Source organism: Phaseolus vulgaris, chromosome 10 (assembly GCF_051622355.1).
Source record: "Phaseolus vulgaris cultivar YP4 chromosome 10, ASM5162235v1, whole genome shotgun sequence".
Taxonomy (NCBI): domain Eukaryota; kingdom Viridiplantae; phylum Streptophyta; class Magnoliopsida; order Fabales; family Fabaceae; genus Phaseolus; species Phaseolus vulgaris.
The window spans coordinates 28,356,801-28,383,776 of NC_143507.1; the positions used below are offsets into that span (position 1 = coordinate 28,356,801).

Below are 26,976 nucleotides of genomic sequence, written 5' to 3' on the forward strand. Positions count from 1 at the left end.
CTTAGTGGATTCCCCAGTGATTTCTGGGAAGACTGGATGTAGCTTTGGGTTTAGAGTGAACCAGTATAAATCTCTGTGTGCATTCTCTCTATCCTTAATCTCTTTAAATTCAGTTTTTATATTTGTGAACTGGTATAAACAACCGATTGTTTTTCTGGTGCTGTGCTTATTTTCTTTGTGTTTTGGCAAACTGAATTCTGATTTAAGTGTTTCTCGAAGTAATTTCATTCTTGACTTAAAAGTTTGCGAAAACCCTCTTTAAACCATTCACCCCCCCTCCCTCTAGTTTAAAGCCATACATTCTAACAATTGGCATCAAGAGCTTGGTTCTTGAAATTTATTCAAGTGTGATCCTAAAACTGTTTTTTAAATGGCTGATAGACTACCTTTTGGGGAAGGTGCTTCAATCAACAGACCACCTCCGTTTTGTGGTTTGAACTACCAATTTTGGAAAGTCAAAATGAAAATCTTTGTGGAATCACATGACAAAGGTATTTGGGATGCAATTGAAAATGGTCCTTTTGTCCCAAAATTTGAAAAAGATGGATCTTCCATTAAAAAACCTTGGTCTCAATGGACTAATTCTGAAAGCAAGAAGCCCAAATTTGATTGCATTGCTAAAAACATAATAACCTCTGCTTTAAATTCAGATGAGTTTTCAAGGGTCTCTCAATGCAAATCAGCAAAGGAGATGTGGGACACCTTGTTGGTAACTCATGAAGGTACCAATGAGGTGAAGAGAGTTAGAAAGCATATTGTAATCCAAGAGTATGAGATGTTCAGAATGCTCAAGGGTGAAACAATTGCTAAAGTGCAGAAAAGATTCACGCACATTATCAATCATCTCATGAGCCTTGACAAGACCTTTGAAAAGGAAGAGCTAAACATCAAGATTTTGAAATTTCTTGATAGAGCATGGCAACCTAAGGTAACTGCAATATCTGAATCTAAAGATTTAACATCATTCAGTATAGCTCATAAAGGCAGATTTCCCAAACAAAGAAGGCAAGGAGAAAAGCCTAGCTACAAGGAAAATAAGGGCAAGAGAAAAAGAGCCTACATAGCTTGGGATGAGAATGAGATATCCTCTTCAAGTTCATCATCAAGTGAAGATGAAAGAGCAAACATTTGTTTGATTGCTGAAGAAGATGATAAATCTTGCAGGTCAAGTGAAGTAAGTTCTTGTGCTTCTTTAAATGAATAAAATTATAGTGAATTGCTTGAAGCTTTTCAAGAAACTCATGATGAAGCTAATCGATTGGTTCTTTCAAACAACCGATTGAAAGAACTTAACAGCTGGCTTGAAAAGAGAGTTGTACCGTCCCGTCCACGGGCGTTGACCAAAGTCAAAGTCAACGTCGGGGTCAAGGTCAACATATGGTGGACCACACGAAGGGCCCCAAAGAAAGGAAGTCAACAGAGTGATTACATAAGGCGTCGCCAAGACAAGGCGTTGCCGAGAAAGGGCGTTGCCTAAACAAGGCATCGCCAAGAAAGGGTGTCGCCTAAACAAGGCGTCGCCAAGCAAGCCACCAGCAGGGTTACTCCCCGACACCCATGGGTAGGAAAGACCATGGAGGGAGTGACGCCACAGAGGCTTCAGGCCCGCCTAGCGCAGAAACAATAATAAAGAAAAGAGAAAGGTGGCTTCAAGGCCATAGTACTAGCGCCAGTAGAGAGCAACTTGACTCGTGAAGTGCCCATGCCACCCTAGGGAGACCCTTGGGATAGATACGACTCATTAGAGGGTCATGCCCAGGGGTAACCAGGTGCAGCGTGCGAGAGGAAGGTAGATACGTTCTCAGAGCGAGTGACTAGAGGTTGGGGGGCATGAGTTGGCACCCACGAAGTCACCCCTTGCGCCAGATGCACTCCCCGGGATGAGGACTCACGCGAGGAAATACCCCTAAGCTGGGTCACAGTGTTGTGAGGCCCTCCACGTATATTAACGGCCAAGTCATGAGGACACAGGAGGACACGCGGCAGGGAGAATAGAAACATCAATGGTTTCCAAAGGGTTTGTCCGGTATGAGGTAATTAAAGCTATTTAAAAGTAATTAAAGTTTACGTTTCGAGAGTTTTAAGGTACTTTAAATGCTTTAAGTGGTTTAAACGCCTTAAAGGCGCTGAACGTTTCATAACCTTAAATGCGCTTTTAAGACGCTTTAAATGCGAGAGACGTTTAAAGGGAACCTGGGACGTTGGAAACAGGGATCAAACTTCTGGCAAATTTTCCCGAAAACACACTCTAGTTGCTTGTTCGAGCTCTTATGCTACGCACAAGGGACTAGAGAAGGATCGTTTGCCAGAACCAGAAACAGCACACAATACACAGTTCCTTTTACCACCTTCAGAGTGCCATCCACGGTGCTCCGATACGGAGGTGTAGAGTTTTGGTGTTTCTTGTTAGCTGACTTGAGCATCGGAGTGCAAACGACCGCTAGGGTGCCCATTTGTCCACTTCTTTGCAGGTGCTCACAGATTACCAAAAGGAAGGTGTCCCTAGCTGACGGGAAAGGTCGCGCACAAAGACGTACCCAGGTCAACCGGCAAGAACATTTGGCGCCCACCGTGGGGCCGATTTAAAACATCAGTCCCATCACAAGTTTCAGAGAGTTTATCAGAGCTACCATAACGACAGGAGGAATTCAGAGGAAAACGTTGAAGAATGAGGGCCACGAGACAAGGTTCCGCACGCGCTGCGAGTGAGGAAATGACCATGCAACAGGTCATGGATATGATGCAAGGGCTGCAGGAGGAAATGGCGGAATCGAGGGCGGAGCAAGAACGTATGCAGGCAGATCTCGCGGCCTCCCACTTGAGAAACGAAGAGCTCCATCGTATGAATGAGGAGTTGCGCCGTGGTTTGGGCAATAACCAAGGGCAACGTGACCTAGATGAGACCGAACGTCTCACCCCACCAAGGGAGTTTTCCACGCCATTCTCGCAGGAGATTCTAGAAGCAGTGATCCCCAACACGTTCACAGGGCCCAAGGTGATCTTCACCGGGATGAAAGATCCTGAGGCACATCTCACTGCATTCCACACGCAGATGGTGCTAGTAGGCGACTCCGATGCCGTGAGGTGCAAGCTCTTTATGAGCACCTTGACGGGAATGGCCATGGATTGGTTCATCAATCTTCCAGATGGCCATATCACTTCCTTCCCGCAGCTATCGCGGTTATTTAGGGAGCAATACCTAGCGAACAGGGCCCCACCGCCCGTTTCGTATGATCTGTTCGACGTAAAGCAGTACCAGGGCGAGACTTTGAAAGAGTACATCAACCGTTTCAGGGCCCAAGTAGTAAAGGTTGGTACTACGGAAGAGCCCATGATCGTGTACGCGTTCAGAAAAGGCGTGTGTCCCGGCCCCTTTTGCGAATCCATCATTCGCAATCGCCCCAGGACCTTCGCTGAAATAAGGCGTCGCACGGTGGAGCATATTGCCTCTGAGGGAGAGGTGTGTGAGAAGCGCACGAGCGTCGCATCCTCACGCCCGAGGGCACAGACACCCATAAAAGAGGATAGCAGAGATCAACCGGCGGCTAATGTGGTGGAGATACAGATCGATGACAAGACGTTCAAACTGGGGCGTTTGTTGAGCCAAGAAGAACGGGACGAAATGGCAGAGGTGATTTCACGCCACTTAGATGCTTTTGCGTGGTCCGCCTCAGACATGCCAGGCATCGACCCTGACTTTCTATGCCACCATCTTAGCATGGACGCCACGGTTCGCCCCGTGCGACAAAGGAGGAGAAAGTTTAACGAGGAAAGGCACCTCGTGGTGAAGGAAGAGACACAGAAGTTGCTAAGTGCTGGACACATCCGGGAAATACAATACCCCGAGTGGCTGGCCAACGTCGTTCTAGTGATGAAAGCGAATGGGAAGTGAAGGATGTGTGTAGACTTCACAGACTTGAACAAGGCGTGCCCCAAGGATTCATACCCACTACCCAACATTGACGCCCTGGTGGATAGTGCCTCGGGTTGCGAGATGCTGAGCTTCTTGGACGCTTTTTCAGGCTACAATCAGATCAAGATGCACCCGAAGGACGAGGGTAAAACAACATTCATGACGGAGACATGTAGCTACTGCTACAAGGTGATGCCGTTTGAGTTAAAGAATGCAAGCGCCATCTACCAGAGGTTAATGGACAAAGTCTTGGCGCCTATGTTAGGCAGGAATGTACAAGCCTACGTGGATGACATGGTGGTAGCTTCGCACGATAGAAGGCGACATACAGCCGACCTGGAAGAGTTGTTCGCCACCATCTCAAAATATCGCCTCAAGCTGAACCCTGAGAAGTGTGTCTTTGGGGTTGAGGCAGGAAAATTTTTAGGCTTCATGCTTACAGAAAGAGGAATTGAGGCAAACCCTGATAAGTGCGCAGCCATCATTGCTATGAGGAGCCCGACATCAGTGAAGGAAGTGCAACAACTGACAGGGCGAATGGCAGCATTATCAAGGTTCATTTCTGCAGGAGGAGAGAAGGGACACCCCTATTTCCAGTGCCTCAAAAGAAATAGTCGCTTTGCGTGGACCGACGAGTGTGAAGCAGCTTTCATCAAGTTGAAAGAGTACTTGGCGACGCCACCCGTCCTTTGCAAACCAGTGGTAGGCGTGCCCCTCCGACTATACTTTTCGGTAACAAAACGGGCCATCAGTTCTGTGCTAGTCCAGGAGCAGGACCAAGTACAGAAGCCCATCTATTTCGTGAGTAAGGCCTTACAAGGCCCAGAGACGAGGTATCAGTCGCTGGAAAAGGCAACATTGGTCGTGGTATTCTCGGCCAGGAGGCTCCACCACTACTTTCACAGTTTTACGGTGGTGGTGATGACGAACCTCCCCATCTAGAAGGTACTGCAGAAGCTTGATGTTGCTGGAAGGATGGTTCGCTGGGCGGTGGAGCTGTTGGAGTTTGACATCCAGTACGAGCCCAGAGGATATATCAAAGGACAGGTATATGCGGATTTCGTTGCAGAGCTCTCACCCGGAGGCGACCAAGAGGTGGAGTCAGGATCGCTGTGGTCGCTCTCAGTCGATGGCTTCTCCAATCAACAAGGAAGTGGAGCAAGGATAGTCTTGGAGGAACCCAATGGTGTGCTAATTGAGCAAGCTTTGCGTTTCGCTTTTAAAGCGAGCAATAACCAGGCTGAGTACGAGGCACTGATCGCGGGGATGCTCCTGGCCAAGGAGATGGGTGTGCAGAACCTCCTGGTGAAGAGTGATTCACAACTGATCACAGGGCAAGTCTCGGGAGAATTTCAAGCCAAGGACCCACAAATGGCGACGTATTTAAGGTACGTCCAGCTGCTAAAGGGAGCATTTAGCGCTCTTGAGCTAGTACATGTCCCAAGAGAGCAGAATGCCAGAGCTGACCTGCTTGCCAAGCTGGCCAGCTCAGACAAGGGGGGCAGACAGAGGACAGTAATCCAAGAGACGCTCAAAGCTACGCAAAAGTTCGTGGAAGATAACAGGGTGGACGTCCTCCATATTTGTACAGCGAGAGGGAGACCAAGGAGTCATCGTTCCTTGACTCAAGATACAATGAAGACGCCCCGCATCAGCACATACGCGGACGCAACCAAGGAAGGAAAGCATAAGTAGATATATGCTTTAGCCGAATGAGACACTTGGATGACGCCATACAGACGATACCTGGCGGATGGGATTCTCCTAGCGGAACCAGAGGAGGGCAAGAAGATTAATGGGAACGCTGCAAGATATACCCAGGTAGACGGGGTATTGTTCAGACACGGGTTTACACACCCTATCCTGACGTGCGTAAGTGGCAACGAGTGCATCAGGATAATGGCGGAACTCCACGAAGGTATCTGTGGGAGCCACGTGGGAGGAAGGTCTTTAGCTTCTAAAGTGGTACGCGCAGGTTTCTACTGGCCAACAGTGAAAGAGGATTGCGTGCGGCACGCCCAGCGTTGCAAGCAGTGTCAGAGGCACGCTGATTGGCACAAGGCGCTGCCAGAGGAGCTGAGATCCAAATATAGTCCATGGCCTTTTCATACGTGGGGAATCGACATCCTAGGCCCGTTCCCCCTGGCGATAAGGCAGATGAAGTACTTGATCGTCGCCATTGAATACTTCACCAAGTGGATAGAGGTGGAGCCCGTGGCCCAGATCACTGCACCCAAGGTGCAACACCTTGTTTGGAAGAACATCGTGTGTCGCTTCGGCGTGCCTAGGCGGCTGGTATCCGAAAATGGCACCCAGTTTGCAAGCCAACAGCTGAGAAACCTGTGCGCAGAGGTAGGCATCAAGCAGGGGTTCGTATCAGTCGAACACCCCCAGACAAATGGGCAAGTAGAGTCAGCGAATAGAGTTTTGCTGAGAGGGCTGAAGAGAAGACTAGAGAAAGCTAAAGGGGCGTGGGCAGAAGAAATGCCAAGGATTGTATGGGCATACCACACCACGCCCCAATCTTCCACCATGGAGACGCATTTCAGTCTAGTATATGGGTCAGACGCATTCCACCATGGAGAGCTCGCCACGTTACCAGAATTTTGTGGCTGAAGAATCCAACGAAGAGAGGCGAGTGAATCTGGACTTATTGGACGAAGCCAGGGAAGAAGCAAGAATAAAGGCTGAGGCAGTGAAGAGAAGAGTGGAGCGACAGTATAGCTCCAAGGTCAAGCCCCGGCAATTCCAGGTTGGTGACTTAGTCATGAGGAAAGCTCACCCATATGAGCTAGAGAACAAATTGTCTCCCAAATGGACCGGACCCTTCAGAATCACCGAAGCCAAGGGGAATGGTTCATACCATCTAGAGACTTTGGAAAGAGGTCCCATTCCGCGCAGTTGGATTGCGGCCAATTTGAAATTTTATTTCAGTTGAGTTATGTTAGTGGAGAGTAATGTAATACGATTTGTAAAGGGGACACTCTTTTTTCTTCTCGGGGGTTTTTTAATGAGGTCACCCAAGTAAAAAAAGAAGTTCGAGAAAACTTTGTCTTAGTTTTTCTCTTCTCGCTCGAAGTGTAAGACCAAAGGTTAAGGAGATAAAAGACAAAGACTCAAAGCAGCGTTAGGCGTTGCCAAGATAAGGCATCGCCAAGACAAGGCGTCGCCGAGATCAAGCGTCGCCAAGGTTAGGTGTCGCAAAGATCAGGCGTCACCAAGAAGAGGCGTCGCCAAATGACATGTCGCCAAAAGAAACGCCACCAAGGTGGGGTGTCGCCAGAATGTAGGCATCGCCAAGACGAGGCGCCGCCGAGATCAAGCGTCGCCAAGGTTAGGCGTCGCAAAGATCAGGCGTCACCAAGAAGGGGCGTCGCCAAATGACATGTCGCCAAAGGAAACGCCGCCAAGGTGGGGTGTCGCCAGAATGTAGGCATCGCTAAATGGGGAGACGACAGCGGAATTCGAAGCAAGTAGTAAGAGCGCATGCATGCGTCTAGAGATCAAGATAACAGGTAAGTCCAACACGAGACAAAATCCGGGAGCTTAGTCCCTGGGCAGGGGTTAAAGGATTCCTTCGGGACGCCCCCTCCTCAGGTATGAATAGCTAGCCCCGGTATCAAATGTTTGATAAGGTAAAATCTGGGAGTCTTAGTCCTTGAGCAGGGGTTGAGGATTTCCTTCGGGACGCCCCCTCCTCAAGTATGAATAACTAGCCCCGGTGTCGGACGGGAGTCTTCGCCTTGGTGTTTTGAGGACGATACGACGCTGCTGTAATAAGCCTCTCCTCAGGCGTGGGCACCAAGCACCAAAGAGATAAGGGACCAGTCGCCTTGGTGTTTGAGACACTCCATGGACGATGCGGCGCTATTATACCGGCCCTCCATGGGCGTGGGCACCAAAGCGCGACTTTGTCCCTAGTGTTAGACACGCTAAGGGCACCCAGAGCAGGCCTCCCCTTAAGCGTGGACACTCAGTACAGGTAAAATAAACCCTCCTAAAAACAATGGAGGGGAGTGCCGGAGGTAACGCACGCAGCATGGCAGAGGAAGCAGAAGTAAACGCAAAAACACATAAATGATGAGTGCAAGTACGAGATTTCAAAGACCCAAACATTACAGTTGAGGCGCCAAAGGACACGAAAGGGGGCATCGTGCGATTGAGCCACGTGTCAGGAGATGTGAGGATGACTCTTAGCGTCACTTTTTCTCGCTCAGAGAACGTCGTGTCGACAGCGTCCCCAAGGGTACAACGCACCGGCGAAGAAGAGAACATCGTGTCAAAAGCTCAGAAAATGTCAAGATCAAATCGAGCAGGGGAACGTCCCCTCAGTAATATGGAAAATGCCACGTAGATGGCGTGGGCGAGACCTTAGTCCTTTTGCTAAGGCAAACGTCCCGCCCTAGGGCATTGACCGGAGTCAAAGTCAAAGTCAACGTCAAGGCCGAAGTCGACGGAACACACCAGGCGTCGCCAAGATAGATGTCGCCAAGAAAGTCATCAGTCATCAGCAATGTTACTCCCCGATACCCTTGGGTAGGAAAGACCATGGAGGGAGCGACTCCGCGGGAGGCTTCAGGCCCGCCTAGTGCTTGGTGTTTTCAGACACCCTGAGGACGATACGGCGCTGCTGTAATAGGCCTCTCCTCAGGCGTGGGCACCAAGCACCAAGGGTTAAGGGACAAATTATCTTGGTGTTTGAGACGCCCCCATGGACGAGACGGCGCTGTTAGACAGGCCTCTCCATGGCCGTGGGCACTGAAGCGCGACTTTGTCCCAAGTGTTTAGGCCCAGAGCAGGTCTCTTCTTGAGCGTGGACACTCAGTACAGTAGACAGATGAGCCTCCACACCCTCGAGCAATGACGAAGCCGGAAGAGATCAAGTTCAAATTTTGCATTTGAGCAATGGCGGAGCAGCCAGCGCCTTCACGAGGCAGAGCCCTCGCAGATACGAAGGCTGAGCAGGTTTCGAGGTGAAAGTTAGAAGTGATGGGTAAAAGAAAGAGAAGAGAAGGTTACGTGCTACCTGAGCGCCATAGATACAAGTTCGCCCAATATAGCGAAAGAAACAGATAGAAGTACAGGCGAAGCAGTTGAAGCATACAAGAATGAAGAACAAAGGTAAAGATAGCAGTCAAACAACACTTAATTCCTCAGAAACATGCAAGTGTTAAAGTGAAGATTAAGGACAAGGATAATGTCAATTAATACCCACTGTTCCAACAAAATACAAATAGTTCAAAGTAGTTACGAAGTTATGAAGTGCAGAAAAAACGTAAAGAGCAAAGATGGAGGCTGAGGGTTTGCAGTTTAATCGCCCAGTTCAAGAGGCACAACTTTCCCATCGACGACGTTGATCCCTGGGTTCTCGCAAGACGCTTGAACCAGAGCCTCCTTGAAGCCTTCGTCGAACACGCCCACCATCTTGCCGGTGAGCTCCTGGTTTTCCCTCTCCAGCTCGTCGATCCTGGAATCCTTGGATGCCAGCTGTTTGTCCAAGAATTCGTTCCCCACCTGGAGCTTGTTCGCCTCGGTATGGAGTCTATTATATTCAACTTGGAGAAGGTCGAAGGCCTCGACCTTTGCCGCCAGGGCGCCCTCAGTCTCAGCCAGCTTCCGCCCCCGAGCAACATATAGTTCTTCAAGTTTTTTCTGCTGCATTTCGGAGGCACGAGCCACCTCTTGGAGGCCAATATTCTGGATTTGGTGGGAGGTGAGGTGGGCTAGCAGGTCTACATACGCTTGTTCAACCTCATGCGCGTATGCTTCAGCCCCCTCCTTACCTTCTTGGGCCAGCTTCACTGAAGCTTGGTGGGCTTCCTCCCTAAGCCCCCAAGCTTGCTTCTCCTTTTTCAGCGCCCCCATCTCTTGCTTTAGTTTTCGGAGGGCCTCCCTCCCCTTGGCAACACTCTGGGCCTCCCTCCCCTTGCAGGTCTCCTCTTTTTGAAGACCAGGACGCCACCTGAATCTTCACTATCATAGTTTATCTCCAGCACCCTTTTCCCTTTGTCTGGGCGTGCTAGAGCATGTCTTGATGCCGCGGCCAGTGGGACCGCAGCAATGAGAGGAGGAGAGGCAGGTGTTTGGCATGTTTGGGGATAAGATGGTGGAGTCGGTAGGGAAGTGACAAGAGCTGGGGGAGTAGTGGGCGGCACGTCGAGGGCGACGGAGTCCCCGCCTCCTTTGTGGACTTTGCTTTCTTCAAGAACTTGGCAAGTGCGAGGCGCCTTGAAGAAGCCATTACCGAACCTGCGACAGTCAGAATAACCAAGCAAAGACTAATTCAGATGAGCAGAATGGGAGCAGCAGTCAAGCACATGCAGGCAACCACAATGGTTCAAGCAATACAAGTAAGTTCATATAACCACAACGGTTCATACAATACAAGTACATTCAAATGAGACCAAGAAAAATACAAGCAAGTACCAAAATAGGTGGAGAGGCCGTGAGCATTGAACTCGTTAGCGATGAGCTTGGCGGTGTCGAAGACCACCCCGAGCCCAGCCATGGCCTTGCATACCTCCCTGTCAGCGGAGGCAAGCTCATCCAAAGCCTTGGGCTTAGTCGATACAGGGGAAAGCCCTCCAGTGCGGTGGGGTCGTGTTTAAAGGCGCGCACCTTGAAGAACTTTCCCTTCCACCCCTTGAACGAGTTTTAGAAAAGAGTGAGGATGATGCGGCCAGCGACGCCAGAGAAGCTCATCCAGAGGCTCTTGCCCTGTTTCTTCACCTCGAAAAACTGAAGAAAGACGTCCACAGAGGAAGGGATGCCCAGATACCCACAGAGAATTTGGAAACCCCTCACGAAGGCCCAGCTGTTGGGGTGAAGCTGGGCAGGGGCAGTGTTGATTTCAGTAAGCAACTCGCTTTCGAAGGGAGTGAGAGGAAGGCATAGGCCCACTCGTTTAAATACCATTTGGTAGACGAAGAAGAAAGGGCTTCCCCCGGTGGCCCTTTCATCTACACAAACGGGCTCCCCCGGCCTTGCACGACAAACGAAGATGCGGGAGTCATGGGTCTTGTGGAAGGCGTTGAAGTTATAGAGAGTGGGGTCCCCCCTATGGGCTTCAACGTCTTCGACGGAGGTCAAGGTGGAGCACTCCGCAAGAAGCTCATCGGAGGCCTAGCGGTATTCCTCCTTGTAGTGGGACCTGGGGGGTGGCGGATCGGCAGTGGCCTTGTTTCGTGCCATCGGATCAAGAGCTGAAGAATGAAGAAAAAGAAAGGGTTCAGCGAAAGGGGGTTTGAGGAAAGAAAAGGGGGAAAAAGAGAAACCCTACCCACGCGAGAAAAAGAAGAATGAGGGGAAAATAGAGAGGCACAAGAACAACACGAGAATATAAGAAAGTAAACAGTCTCAGGCAGTTCATCCATACATCACAGTAATGCAGTAAAGAGGGAGAGTCAGCAGGGGTGGAAAAAACTGTACCTTTGAGTATCGGAGTAGGTGAGGAGTGGAAGTGCGAAGGAGAGAACAGAGACCGCAGAGAAAGAACTCGAAGAAGATGAACAGTGCGAGAATGCGAAGAGAGTGGATGAAACAGTGGTTTCGAGCGCGGGGTTTTGGGTAACTTAAACGTTACGAGGAGCGCGAGAGGCAACAGATGGTGACCGTTTGATGATGCCACGTGTCGCAGGATTAGGCGCTCGCTGGGAGCGCAAGAGGCTTTGGATGATGACCGCGTGATGGGCCACGTGGTGAGCGATTAAGCGTGACCCAAAAAGCGTTACTTTTCCTGATTCAGGGGATGTCCCATCAGCCATTAAGAACATTTCAACTGCTCAGGGAATGTCACGTCAATGGTTCGGGGAATGTCGCGTCAGTAAGAATGACACGCCACCAGGGTGCCACGTGGATAGCGTGGGGCGAGGCCTTAGTCTTTTCGCTGAAGACAAGTCATCAGCTCAAGATTGGGGGGCTTGTGTACCGTCCCGTCCCCGGGCGTTGACCAAAGTCAAAGTCAACGTCGGGGTCAAGGTCAACATATGGTGGGACCACACGAAGGGCCCCAAAGAAAGGAAGTCAACAGAGTGACTACATAAGGCGTCGCCAAGACAAGGCGTCGCCGAGAAAGGGCGTTGCCTAAACAAGGCGTCGCCAAGAAAGGGCGTCGCCTAAACAAGGCGTCGCCAAGATGAGGCGTCGCCAAGCAAGCCACCAGCAGGGTGACCCCCCGACACCCATGGGTAGGAAAGACCATGGAGGGAGTGATGCCACGGAGGCTTCAGGCCCTCCTAGCGCAAAAACGATAATAAAGAAAAGAGAAAGGTGGCTTCAAGGCCATAGTACTAGCGCCAGTAGAGAGCAACCTGACTCGTGAAGTGCCCATGCCACCCCAGGGAGACCCTTGGGATAGATACGACTCATGAGAGGGTCATGCCCAGGGGTAACCAGGTGCAGGGTGCGAGAGGAAGGTAGATACGGTCTCAAAGTGAGTGACTAGATGTTGGGGGGGCATGAGTTGGCACCTAAGAAGTCACCCCTTGCGCCATACGCACTCCCCGGGACGAGGACTCACGCGAGGAAATACACCTAAGCTGGGTCACAGTGCTGTGAGGCCCTCCACGTATAATAACGGCCAAGTCAGGAGGACACGCGGCAGGGAGAACAGAAACATCAATGATTTCCAAAGGGTTTGTCCGGTATGAGGTAATTAAAGCTATTTAAAAGTAATTAAAGTTTACGTTTCGAGCGTTTTAAGGTACTTTAAATGCTTTAAGTGGTTTAAACGTCTTAAAGGTGCTGAATGTTTCTGTACCGTCCCGTATCCGGGCGTTGACAAAGTCAAGGTCAAAGTTAACGTCGGGGTCAAAGTCAGCATAAGGCGTCGCCTAGGTGAAGAGACGCCAAGTGCCAGCGTCGCCAAGAGGAAGCGTCGCCAAGGTAAGGCGTCGCCTAGGTGAAGGCATCGCCCAGTTAAGGCGTCGCCCAACTAGGGCGTCGCCCAGGTCAAGTTCCACAAAGGCAAGGCAATGACAGTGTGGCTTCCCGATACCCTTGGGTAGGAAAGACCATGGAGGGAGCGACGCCGTGGGAAGGCCTCAAATCCCGACGATCCGGGGTAGTAATAAAGAGAAGAGAAACCTGACTCGTGAAGTGCCCCTGCCGCCCAAGAGACGCCTTTGGGATAGATACGACTCATGAGGAGGGTCACGCCCAGGGTAGACCGGTGCGGGGTACGAGAGGAAGGTAGATACGCTCTCATAGTGAGTGACTAGATGTTGGGGGCATGAGTTGGCACCCAAAGGGTCACCCCTAGCGCAGACGCACTCCCAGGTAGGAGGACTCACACGAGGAGATACCCTCAGATGGGGTCACGGCGTTGTGAGGCCCTCCACGTGTACAGCAGCCAGGTCAGATTAGAAACACCATTTTGTCAGGTACAAGGTAATTAAGGTTATTTAATACAGTTTCCGTTTCGAGCGTTTAAGGTACTATAAATGCTCCCAATCGGTTTAAACATCTTAAATGCACTACGTTTTATAATTAAATGCGCTTTAAGGCGCTTTGAATGCGGGAATAGCTTAAATAGCGCTTTGAATGTTGGAAACGGGGTTTGAACTTTTGGCTAATTTTCCAGAAACACTCTAGTTGCTTGCTCGAGCCTTGAGGTTACGCACAAGGGACTAGGGAAGGATTTTGGCCAGAACGAGAAAATATACACTAGACACAGTTCCTTTTTACCACCTTTAAAGTGCCATACACGGTGCTCCGATACGGAGGTGCAGAGTTTTTGGTGTTTCTTGCTGGCTGACTTGAGCGTCGGAGTGCAAATGGCCACTAGGGCGCCCTTTTGTCCCTCTTTGCAGGAATCCACAAGATAATCAGTGGGAAGGAGTCCCTAGCTGACGGTTGAGGCCGCACACGAAGACGTCCCAGGTCAACCGGACGGAACAGTTTCATAACATTAAATGCGCTTTTAAGACGCTTTAAATGCGAGAGACGTTTAAAGGGAACCTGGAACGTTGGAAACAGGGATCGAACTTCTGGCGAATTTTCCCGAAAACACACTCTAGTTGCTTGCTCGAGCTCTTATGCTACGCACAAGGGACTAAAGAAGGATCGTTTGCCAGAACCAGAAACAACACACAATACACAGTTCCTTTTACCACCTTCAGAGTGCCATCCACGGTGCTCCGATACGAAGGTGTAGAGTTTTGGTGTTTCTTGTTAGCTGACTTGAGCGTCGGAGTGCAAACGGCCGCTAGGGCGCCCATTTGTCCACTTCTTTGCAGGTGCTCACAGATTACCAAAAGGAAGGTGTCCCTAGCTGACGGGCAAGGTCGCGCACAAAGACGTACTTAGGTCAACCGGCAAGAACAAGAGTGAAGGCAGTTGAAGAAGAGCTGGAAAAATCAAAGAGGTATTTTAAAAATCTGGAAGATCATTTCAAAAGCTCTTCTTGCAAGTGTGACACTCTCATTTGTGAAAATTGTGAAAACCTTGAAAAGAAAGTGCATTATCTTGTAAGTACTGTGGATAAGCTTTCTAAAGGAAAATCTAACTTTGAGAATGTCTTGGCATTTCAAAACTATGTTTTTTGGAAAGGCTGGTTTAGGTTTTAATCCACAAAACAAACAAGATAAGTTTTCAAAAAAAAATTAAAGAAAGCCAGTAAAACAACCGATTGTTAAGTCGAAACAACTCGTTGTTACATGCTTTTACTGCATGAAAAAGAGCCATTTGGTTAGCTTCTGCAAAATAAGGAAATTTTATGTTCCCAGAGGCTTCATGAAATGGATTCCTAAAGGATGTATGATTTCAAATGAGAAAAAGAAATCAAATGGACCCACATTTGTAAAGGGACCAAATCTTGTTGCTTGAACTCATGTTTGTGCAGGAAATCTAAAGAAGTGTGAGGGATTGAGTCATCTGATAAAGTTCTTGGAAGAAAAAGGTTAACATTGAAGTTGAATCAATGTTTTGTATCTGTCCAAAGGATCTCAATGGTCAAAAAGAGGCGTCTTGATCAAAAGCATATGGCTCAATGAAGGATCATCACAAAGGATAAGACCTTCCTTATCTCTATCTTTTATTCCTGTTCAAGTTTATAATCATGTTTAAATATCCTTTTTAAAATGTTCAATTTCATCTGCTTTGAATCCCTTATGCTCATTATCAAAAATTCAAAATTTGTTTTACTGCTGCAGAAAAACAACCGATTGTTTCCTCGAAACAACCGATTGTTTTGTGTCTGACAGCACTGTGAAGGAATCAATTTAATTTCTTTTTTGAATTTCTATCTGTTGCAGATCACATTAAAGAAAGAATCCTTGGTCAATGAACCTGTGTTGAAAGCTGATCACGTTCAGAAAGATGTTACAACAGTCATAAAGGAATATATTCCAAAATCTTGAAAATTTAAGAGCTTTTATGACTAGTCAAAGATCACATGTGATGACCATGTGATTTTCTGCTTTTTCTAACGTTTTTTGTGCAAGGCTTGGTCAAGTCTTTTCTCTCTGAAAATCTGGTACCCACTCATATCATTGAATGCAGTATGGTTCTGTTCTTGCTTTAAAATCTGTTGCAGCTGATCTCTTTCACAAGAACAACCAATTGAGCCATCTCTTTCAACATCTCTTGATCTTTTTGTGTGAGTTCTATCCACATCATCAAGGAACACATGCAAAAAGCCATGAGGTTAAGTGACTATCACTATCCATATGCTATTTTGATTTCTAAATTTTTGCTGTATTTTGAAGTGAATCTAGAACATGAGTTATTTGAGTTCGTTAAGTCAACTCAAGAGATGAACAATAAATCTCTTAGCAAGATGGGATTCACCAAAATAGGTGGCAAATGGATAAGCAAAGATGGTGACTGTTCCGGCCGGTTGACCGGGATCGTCTTTGCGCGCGGTTTGTCCTTGCGAGCTAGGGCACCTTCGTTTGGCTCCGTCTGCAATACCTGAAAAGAAGTGAACAAAGGGGCGCCCTCGCGGCCTTTGCACTCCGACGATCAAGTCAGCTAGTGAGAAACATCAAAGGTGACGCACCTTCTGAAGGTGGTCAGCAATAACTGAGTGACTAAAACTGTGTTGCCCTAATTGCCTTGTGCTCACAGTGGGTGCACAGCGAGAACAACTAGGGTTAGTGCTCTATGTAAAACTTGCGAGAATTAGGTTAAAACTTAGGTTAAAACTCGGATCCCCCTCAAATGCTCCCAAGGTCCCTTCTTATACATCTCTCATCATTAGAGCGCATTTAAGTGCATTGAAAGCGTATAAAAATGTCCCTTGGAATATACGAATCTTAACTTACTCAACGCGTACCTTGGCAAACTTTCCCTGAAACCTTTAATGAGCACGTGGGTATTGCCACGTGCCCCGTTTGACTTGACCGTTATTCTGTGTAGAGGGCCCCACAGTGCCGCTACCCAACTTAGGGTTTTTCCATCGTGTGAGCCCTCTTCTCTACGAAGTGCTTTGTCACGTGGGTTGACTTTTTGGGCGCTAACTCATGTGCCCTAATCACTAGTCACTTCCCCTGGGGGTGTATCTGCCTTTCTCTCGTATCATACACGTGGTTCTCCCCTGGTCATGGCCCTCTCATGGGTCGTATCTGTCCCAGGGTCTCCCAACAGTGGTGTGGATACTTCACAGGTCAGGTTTTACCCTCTGCTGGTACTAGAACTTATGGCCTTGGAGCCACCTTTCTTTGTTACTGTTCTGAACCGTTGAGGCCCGATGTCTTTCTTGGGCGATGTTCTCTTCTTGGGCGATGTCTTACTTCAGGCGATGTCTCTACTCGACGATGTCTCTTCTTGTGCGATGCCTCGAGCGGTCAACCTGTTGGCTTTCCTTCCCTGGGTCCCTTGAGGAATCCCACCATGTGTTTGACTTTGACTTCTAGTCAATCGTCCGGGGACGGGACGGTACAGTGACCATGGTGCCTCATCAAGTGCTGTTGTTGATCTTGATGAAGAGGAGCATGTTGTTGATATGGATTTTCAACATGAAGATCAACCTGAAACAAATCAAGATGCTGGACCCAGTGCTGGAAGTCAGGAAGATGGAATGCCAACCATGTCTTCTTTTGAGAGATACATGGTCAATAGGCTTGATGGATTTGTGGAGAATAAAAGAAATCTGCATGATCTGTGTGTAAGCAACTTCCAGAGCATTGATAACAGGTTCAACAGCATGGATTCACGCTTCATGACTTTGGATGAACAGATTGAAGTTGTTCAGAATCAGATTTTTGATCTACAATATGCCAAAGATGACTAAAGAAGAAAAACAATTGGTTGATATCTCGGAACAACCGATTGTTTTTGGTGTTATATTAGTTTTTCTGTTTCTGCTCTTTAATTCTGCTTTATCAAGAACAATTATCTTTATATCTCTTCATTTTGTCTATTTGTGAAGACAAATAGGGGGAGATTTATGCTGTGTGTTGTTTTCGTTATTATTTCTACAAAACAAATTATGGTTGGTTAAAGAAAGCCTTATAGGTTTTTCTGCTCTGATATTTTTTGCTCTGATATACTGTTTTTGTTTTTGTGCTAACCATATATTAGAAGTTCTTTGCTTTGCTTAAACTGTGTCTTGCAAGAACTGCTTCAGATTCAATCAAATCCAACACAAGCAATCACGGATTTGTCTTCATCAAATAGGGGGAGATTTTTGAACCAAGTGTGTTCAAGCTTTGAAGAATCCAAACCCTTTGAAGGTTGATGAAAGGCTAGATGTGCTTGTTGTTGTTGAGCTGTCTTTTTGATAGGATCTAGGGTAGATTTTACGTATAATCCACTCTTGATTGAATCCAAAGCATAAGCATTCTCAATCCTTTTAAAAGAAAAGTGTTTTTCAAACTAAGTGAAAAACAACATGTTGTTTTGTCAAAACAACCGATTGTTTTATACTTAGGTGTTTTTAGTTGAAAACTGGTTTTTAATGGTTGACTTGCTGTCAAACCAAAACAACCGATTGAATCGTGGAAACAACCGATTGTTTGTTTTGGGACCATAACAGAAAATTGTTTTTTGCTTTGACTGAGCAATAAATGATTTTCTAACTATTTACGCTCCAGTTTTTAATGCTTTGACCAATCTTTAAATGAAATGAATAGTTTGTTAAGATTTTGTAACAAACAACTACTTTGAATATATACAGAAAAACAGATTTGAGTTTTTCAAATCATTTGAGATTTTGAAAAGTTGAGAATTGCTTAGAGATTGTGATGTGATTCCAATAGCCACATAGAACAAGATTCTTGACACTTTGAGGAATCACCTTGAGCTGGAAAATGTAGAGGCACTTTCTTAGAAGTTGGATCATAGTTCTAAGATCAAGAACTCACCAAAACAAGTACCAAATCCCAAACTCATTTGGATGAACCAAATATTGTCAAATTGAATCAACAAAGGAGAAGGAAAAGAACAAACCGAACAGAATTGAACTTCAAAACAAAAGAACCGAACAGAATTTAAAAACTAAACAGAAAATAGGTGCTGGAAAATTAAAGGAACCGAAACAAAAACAACTCAAAACTCAAGGCAATAAGAACAAATTGAAGAAGAAGAAAGGAAGGAGAAGAGAATGCTCATGAAGATGGAGGAATGGTTGGATGATCACGCCACTAGAAGAATGGATGCTCCTAGATGAGTGTGGAAGCCGCCACTTGAGGAAACCATGGTCCTTCAAGATAAGACTAGAGAAGAAGCTCAAAGCTCTCCAAATGCTCACTCCAATTTTGAGTATAGTTTCTTTAGATAAAATTCAAATCTGAATTTTACAAAGGAAGCACCTCTATTTATAGCCTAAGGTGCTGAAAAATAGGTGGGAAATTTCAAATAAACTCATTTGAAATTCCCACCAAAAACAAGTCACATGGGAGGTGTGACCTTTTTCTACTATGACACCTCCCAAAAACTACACCTACACCTATCTACTAATACACCCCCCTAAAGGTCCTATTTAAAACCTAAAAGATGCTATAACAAAAGAGGTTTCTAAGGTTTCCCTCTAAGCACCTTCAACTAAAGACACTACAAAAAGAGAAAATAAATGTCCTCTTGCTCCCAAGGCTTTGAACATGCTTCTTGTAATCCTTTGAGGTGGACTTTGACCTCCATGGGCATCCTCCATTTGTGCCTCCACCTCTTCTTGAGCTTGATGAGTGGCCTCCATGTTCTCTTGGGCTTGATCTCCATCAGATTGCTTTTGATCAAAGTGTGTGAGATAGGATTTTCATCTTGTATTGATTTCAAATTTGTTCTGTAACAAGAGTAATCCTTTGTATTCTTTGAAAGAAATTGCTGAGAAGTGTTGTGTGTTCTTGAGGGGATCAAGATCAACATTCTTAGTGTTGTTGTGCTTGACCAAAGGAAGTGTGTGTCTTGAGGGGATCAAGGTCACTTCTGTGGTTGTGTTGTAAGTAATGTAGGGTTGATTGCTTAGTGGATTCCCCAGTGGTTTATGGGAAGACTGGATGTAGCTCTGGGTTTAGATTGAACCAGTATAAATCTCTATGTGCATTCTCTCTATCCTTAATCTCTTTAAATTCAATTTTTATATTTGTGAACTGGTATAAACAACCGATTGTTTTTGCGAAACAACCGATTGTTTTTCTAGTGTTGGGCTTATTTGCTTTGTGTTTTGGCAAACTAAATTCTGATTCAAGTGTTTCTCGAAGTAATTTCATTCTTGACTTAAAAGTTTGAGAACCCCTCTTTAAATCATTCACCCCCCTCTAGTTTAAAGCCATACATTCTAACAGTAACTTCATTTTAATATGGGCAGTTGCGGCTACTGCACATAACTTGTTCAAAGAAGGTCGTCCCAAAAGTAGTAATCGTTTTGGCCGCGTTTTCATATGAGAAAGTAGTCATCAACTTCACACATCCTCGCACCTCCACCTAGTCTCCTACAAAGCCAACCAGACATCCCTTATAAGGCCTCAACTGATCAGGGTATATTTGTTAACTCGTAAACGTCCTCTGAACATCACATCGGCTGAACTTCCTTGGTCGATCATAACTGTATGCACCTTTCATTCTACCATCACAATAGATATCACGATCGGATCATCCTCATGGGGAAACAGAGGGAAGGATCCGCAAGATAGCCAAACCTCCTCGTATCCAAGGACATTACTGGTCGTGCATTCTGTTTCCATTCGGAAGCTAAGTTTCCTCCTCCAAAAAAACCTCTTGCGATAGTGTTCATCTCACATCGATCGAACTTCACATCGTAAATGTCCCAAGAACATCACATCGGTCGAACTTCCTTGGTCGATCATGACTTTATGCATCTTTTGTCCTACCATCACAATAGATATCACTATCGGATCATCCTCATGGGGAAACAAAGGGAAGGCTTCGCAGGATAGTTAGACCTCCTTGTACCCAAGGACATTATTGTTCGTGCATAACATTTCCAATTGGAAGCTGAGTTTCCTCCTCCAGAAAACCATCTTGCGATAGTGTTCAGCTCCCCATCGATTGGAGCTTCATGTGTTTAGCCTCCGGTTGCAACTTCTCCTCTTAGCTTCTCTTGGCTAGCCTCAATATACTCCTTGAAGAAACCTTCTTTGACCAAACTAGCCAGTTGGTAACTTAAGGCTATGCATCGTCTGACGTTATGCCCAAATGCTCTGTGAAACTCGCATCAGACATCTTTTCATGATCTCAAATAATGATTTCTCTTTGGGGAACTTCAGCTTATTCGCCACCCCTGGAATGCTTAAAAGCTCTTTGCATGATACTCGGAATCTGGGCCTGATCGCCACCTCCTTTATAGCCCTTGTATAGGGCTCCTCCTTCTTAGTAACATATGGAACATACCTTATACACCGAGAACTTCTCCTTAAACATTCTGAAAAATAGGGAAAGGAAGTGCTATGACCATCCGGAATTCCGCTAAACCACCGCAGGGTTGTGATGGAAGAGGGCCAAGCACCAACCCAAAGGAGAGCCAAACATCAAGACATATTGGCCCAACTACAAGGGCCATGGCTAAGAGGCTTGATGAGGATTGGAACACTGCCACTGATGGCAGAGAAACTTACCTCTACATGTTCCAAGAGGTCCAAAATCAAGTGTAGCATAGTCTTTAAATTCTTGTCAAAGTAGCATAGGAATTTTCTTTTGTAAAATTGTTTAATTTGTAATTAGGGTGAATTTTGGTTCCTAAAAACCAACCTAAGTTAGATTAAGGTTTCTAGAAATTCCTAATCTAACTAAGGCCGGTCACTTTAGGCCTAATGGCATCACATGAGACACTCATTGTCACGCTTGCCATGTGTGCTTCCATTAGGCTCCAACTTTCATTTCATTAGGATTTGAATTTCCTATCAATTTGGCTCTTCATTTCCGGTCCTCCTTGGCTATAAAAGGAGGAGCCTACCTCATGTTTTCACAAGATTAATTCATTAGTGAAATGTTGCCAATTTTGTGCCATTCTCACTCTTTGCCTAAACTCTCTTCGGATTAAGCCATTAATCTTCTGAAACTTCACCTTCAAGAAGAGTAGGCCTCACCTCTCTCAAACCACACTTCTCATGCACCTCCAAGGCTATCATCACTCCTAGGAGATCCTTGTTTCGCCAACAATTCATGGAGCTTCCGCATTCATCAACAAAAACCGCAAGAAAGGAGACACAAATCCATCATTTGGTATCATGAGCTATGGTTCTACAAGAACTAAGTGTCTTCTTTCAATTTTATGTTTGTGTTTGTTGATCCTTTGGTGCATTTTTCTTTTAGTTTGAGTTCATATTTGTATGCTAGTTCCATACAAATTCATATACATCTACTTCATTGTGTTTTTGAAGTTTCTTAATCTGTTTTTAAATTCCAGAATTAGGACTCCTCTGCTTTTCAAATTCTGTACTGCCTGTTTTTTGTTATGAATTTTAAATACGTTGGAGAAAAATTCTGAAAATCTGGATTAATACAGTTTGATGTGTTAGAAAATCAAGAAAAAAAAGAATCAGATGAAAAGACAAAATAGAGAAAAAATGATAAATAAAACAAAAAAAAGAGTGCATCCTGGCGCCAAAATATACGGTAGTTGGACAGTGATTTTGAAAACTTTATCACAATTATTTGGTACATGTTTTTGGTGTGATTCCAGCGCCAAAAGTTTGCTAAGACATTGAATCGTTTGCGGTTAAAATTTCAGAAGCAAATTCAAAATAGCCAGCTCAGCATAAATATTTTAAGTCACGCTTTGTGAACCTGAAATTTTCCAGTAGTGTTGTTTTGGTTTTTCTAATCAATTCTAGTGCCTTTCTTTAGGTTCCTTTTGTGTGCTATCCTTTGTTCAGTGCCTATTTTTATTTGCTTGTAAAATTTTATTCAAAACTCTTTCTAATTTGTGTCATATAATTCAAATCCATTTGCTGTGGTCATGTTTTAAAATTTAAATTGTTTCTTACTTTCATTTCTTGACCTCTAAATTGTTGGTGGATTAAATTCAATTGGTGCTTAATACATGGAATTGACTTTGTGGTGATTCTATCTCTACTTAGTAGGTACTGTTTTGTATTTTTTAATTGTCTAATCATAAGAGGTTAAGGCAAGGAGCAGCAGCTAACACAAATACAAATACAAACACATACACATACACTTTGGAGAACACAACAAAGAAGAGCATTTACAAGCCAAGGAGTGCATAGTATAGAAATCTGAATTTTAATTTGCGTAATTCAATTTCTTTGTATTTCTTTGAGTTGTAATAACATTCAACCTTTGTTTAATTAGTGGATTAATCACGTGTAGACGGTGAGTGTGTCTTCAAAGGCTCCAAGTGTCTAGAAGCCTCACCTTAGGATTTGCCTAGTTTAAAGCTTTGTAGATTAGCAATCTTTAATTGTGCTTAGCTAGTTTGCTTTACGTTAATTACTTGTTTAGCATTGCTTATTTGCTTTGTTTGTTAATTGCTTTGCATTGTTTTCCTTTGCATAAAATTTGACTTTTCATTCCTCATTGTGATCTAAGTAATTTACTTAGAAAAAGAATTGTGTGAAGTTTTTGAGGGATAGGTTTTGGCAAGGAAAGACTTGGTACTTAAGAAGTCCTAGTGACTCACCTCTCTTTTCTAGAAAGCTACCTTCACTACTTTCCTCTTCTTTCTTGAAGTAAAATACTTTTAAACACAAATCTTTAGTCATGTCAACTCACTCTTCTAAATCTAATGAAAGTGATATAAAATCCATCAAATCTCTTATAAAACAATTAGCCAAGGACTTTCAATTACTTTCATATAGACAATTGGAGCATGAGGCCCAAATCAAGGAGTTGAGAATGACTAAAGAAAAGGATGAAAATTCTAAAAAAAAAAATACGTTCTCAAAATCATGATTCTTTTGGGGAGGAAAGCCTTAGGATAAATGAGTAAAAAAAATAAATAAATAAAAAAATAAAAAATGAGTATTATCAACCACCCCCTAGGAGAACTAGAAGAGATAGAAGAGAACAAGAGAGCCCAAGAGAGGTTAGGGTAGACCTACCCCATTTCCATGGAAAAGAAAATGTAGAAGTCTATTTAGATTGGGAAATGAAGGTAGAACAATTATTTGCTTGCCATAGAGTAAGAGAGGAGAGAAAAGTACCCCTAGCCACTCTTAGTTTCCAAGGGAATGCTATGTATTGGTGGACGGCTTTAGAAAGAGATAGGCCCCTTCATAGGGAACCTCCCATAGAGTACTGGAATGACCTTAGGGGAGCCCTAAGGCGGTACCATATACCCTCCTATTATCATAGGGAGTTGATGGACAAGTTCCAAACACTCCAACAAAGAAAAATGAGTGTAGAGGAGTATAGGCAAAAGATGGAGCTATACATGATGAAAGCCTCCATTAGGGAGAATGAGTCCACCACCATAGCTAGATTCTTAAGTGGGTTAAATCTTGAGATAAGAGATAGGGTTGAACTTTTACCTTATCAAGACTTGAATGACTTGGTTCAACTTTGTATCAAAGTTGAAAAACAAAATTTAAGGAAAAATTCAAGTCGAAAGGAAGGTTCATACCCTAACTCCTATCCAAAAAGAGATTTTAAAAGGGAGGGTAGTACATCCAAGGAAAAACCAAAAGAGACTCCCAAACCCATAGGCAAAGATATGCTCACTCCACCCCTTCGTACTAGGGATGTCAAATGTTTTAAATGCTTTGGAAGAGGACATGTGCAAGCACAATGTCCAAACCAAATAACCTTGTTTTTGAAAGGAATAGATGAATATACTAGTTATGAAGAAGAACCTAGTGAGAAAGAAGAAGGGGGAGAAGATGAGAGAGTATATCCTTTAGAGGGGGAATTATTGATGATTAGAAGAACCCTCAACAACCAAACTAGAGTAACCATGGAAACACAAAGAGAGAACATCTTTCACACAAGATGGCAAGTTTTAGAAAACATATGTTCTCTCATTGTGGATAGTGGTTCGTGTTGCAATTGTTGTAGCACTAGGTTGGTTGAAAAGTTAAATCTACAAGTAGTCTCTCATCCTAAACCTTACAAACTTCAATGGATAAATGAAGATGGGGAACTAACTATAGATAAACAAGTGAAGGTTGAGTTTTCTATAGGTAACTACCAAGACAATGTTTTATGTGATGTAGTACCTATGGAAGCTTGCCACATTTTATTGGGTAGACCATGGAAATTTGATAAGAAAACCTTGCACATTGGTCTAACCAACGAAATTTCCTTCACCCACAAGAAAAAGAAGTTTGTACTTAATCCTTTACCACATTCCCAAGTGGTAAGAGATCAAATACAAATGAAACAAAAGAGGGATAAGGAAAAAAATAGAAAAAGAGAAAATCCATAGGGATCAAAAGGCGTGGGAGAAGAGTGTTCCTTCCCACAAGGTCATTCAACAAGACAAAACAATTGAAAATACATTTGAAAATATGCTTCTTGTTGAACAACCTAGCCTTATCTTTTGTAAAGGAACACTTACATGCACTGCCACAAATCTTGAGACTATGATTCTACCTCCTCAAGTTAAAAATCTTTTAAATGAATTTGATGATATATTCTCTAAAGAGGGACCCATAGGACTTCCTCATTTTAGAGGTATAGAACATCAAATTGATTTGATTCCGGGGGCAAGTCTTCCAAATAGACCAGCATATAGAACTAACCCCGAGGAAACAAAGGAGATAGAGTCCCAAGTGCAAGATTTGTTGGAGAAGGGTTGGGTGCAAAAGAGCCTAAGCCCTTGTGTTGGACCTGTCTTGTTAGTGCCCAAAAAGGATGGCAAATGGAGAATATGCTGTGATTGTAGAGCCATCAACAACATCACCATCAAGTATAGGCATCCAATCCCAAGACTTGATGATATGCTTGATGAACTACATGGGTCAATCATATATTCCAAAATTGATCTTAAAAGTGGATATCACCAAATTAGAATCAAGGACCACCTAAGACACCAAATTATTATCACAAAATTGATGTATAGGTAAATATGTAGTAGTTTATTTTGATGATATCTTATTTTATAGTCAAAACCTAGAGGACCACCTAAGACACCTTAGGGAAGTTTTTCTAGTGCTTAGAAATAATAATTTGTTTGCAAATAGTGATAAGTGTACTTTTTGTGTTGATAGCATAGTTTTTCTTGGTTTTGTAGTAAACAAAAAGGGGGTACATGTTGACCCCGAAAAAATCAAAGCCATCCAAGAATGGCCAACTCCACAAAATGTAGGAGATGTTAGGAGTTTTCATGGTTTGGCTAGCTTCTATAGGCATTTTGTGCCTAATTTCTCAAGTCTAGCTTCACTACTCAATGAGTTAGTGAAGAAAGACACTACATTTTGTTGGTGTGAAAAGCATGAACAAGCCTTTCAAAGGCTAAAGGCTCAACTTACTAATGCACCCATTCTAGCTCTACCAAATTTTGCTAAAACTTAAGAGCTAGAGTGTGATGCATCGGGGGTTGGCATGGGTGCGGTCTTGTTACAAGGGGGGCATCTAATTGCTTATTTTAGTGAAAAACTTCATGGAGCCACCCTTAACTACCCCACCTATGACAAAGAGCTCTATGCACTTGTGAGGGCCTTAAAGACTTGGGAGCACTATCTTGTTTCAAAAGAATTTGTTATACATAGTGACCATGAGTCTTTAAAGTATTTGAAAGGCCAACACAAGCTCAATAAAAGACATGCAAAATGGATGGAATTTCTTGAACAATTTCCTTATGTAATCAAATAAAAGAAGGGAAGCACAAATATAGTGGTGGATGCTCTCTCAAGGAGACATGTTCACTTTTCAAAACTTGGTGCTCAAATTCTTGAATTTGACAACATAAAAGAACTTTATCAAGAAGACCAGGACTTTGCATCCATCTTTGCTAAATGTGAACATAGAGCACAAGAAGGTTACTATGTGTCCGAGGGGTATCTTTTTAAAGAAGGTAAACTTTGTATTCCCCGAGGTACACATAGAAAACTTCTTGTAAAGGAATCACATGAAGGGGTCTCATGGGCCATTTTGGAGTTGACAAAACTCTTGATCTTTTAAAAGGAAAATTTTATTGGCCACACATGAGAAGAGATGTCCAAAGACATTGTTTTAGATGTATTTCATGTTTAAAAGACAAATCTAAAATAATGCCTCATGGACTCTATACCCCTCTACCGATTGCAAATGCTCCTTGGGAAGATATTAGCATGGATTTCATCTTAGGACTTCCTAGGACTGCAAGAGGTCATGACTCCATCTTTCTGGTAGTGGATCGTTTTAGTAAAATGGCACATTTTATTCCTTGGCACAAAGTGGATGATGCTCAAAATATTTCTAAACTCTTCTTTAGAGATGTGGTAAGACTTCATGGTTTACCAAGGAGTATAGTATCCGATACAGATCCAAAGTTTATAAGCCATTTTTGGAAAACCCTTTGGGAAAAACTTGGCACTAGACTACAATTCTCAACATCATGTCATCCTCAAACAAATGGACAAACCGAGGTAGTCAATAGATCTCTTGGTACTATGCTTAGGGCAATCATGAAGGGCAACCACAAATCTTGGGATGAGTACCTTCCCCATATTGAATTTGCTTACAATAGAGTAGTTCATAAGACTACTAATGCTTATCCTTTTGAAGTT

The 26,976-nt window shown here is 44.4% G+C and overlaps 1 protein-coding gene across 1 annotated transcript; it reads left to right on the top strand.

The window, feature by feature from the left end:
* Positions 1-20,757: 20,757 nt before the first annotated feature.
* LOC150024708 (uncharacterized) lies at positions 20,758-24,692 on the top strand. The gene is made up of 2 exons (XM_090296116.1): positions 20,758-20,957; positions 23,582-24,692. Exons 1-2 carry the CDS (start codon positions 20,758-20,760, stop codon positions 24,690-24,692), a joined length of 1,311 nt encoding a protein of 436 aa, XP_090152242.1.
* Positions 24,693-26,976: the final 2,284 nt, after the last annotated feature.

What these genes read in the sequence shown, in the direction of transcription:
- LOC150024708 (XM_090296116.1), top strand. Translation starts at nt 20,758, where the DNA reads ATGACCATCCGGAATTCCGCTAAACCACCGCAGGGTTGTGATGGAAGA. An exon ending in CAAGAGGTCCAAAATCAAGT is followed by an intron (nt 20,958 to 23,581) that starts GTAGCATAGTCT and finishes GAATGACCTTAG; the next exon opens with GGGAGCCCTAAGGCGGTACC.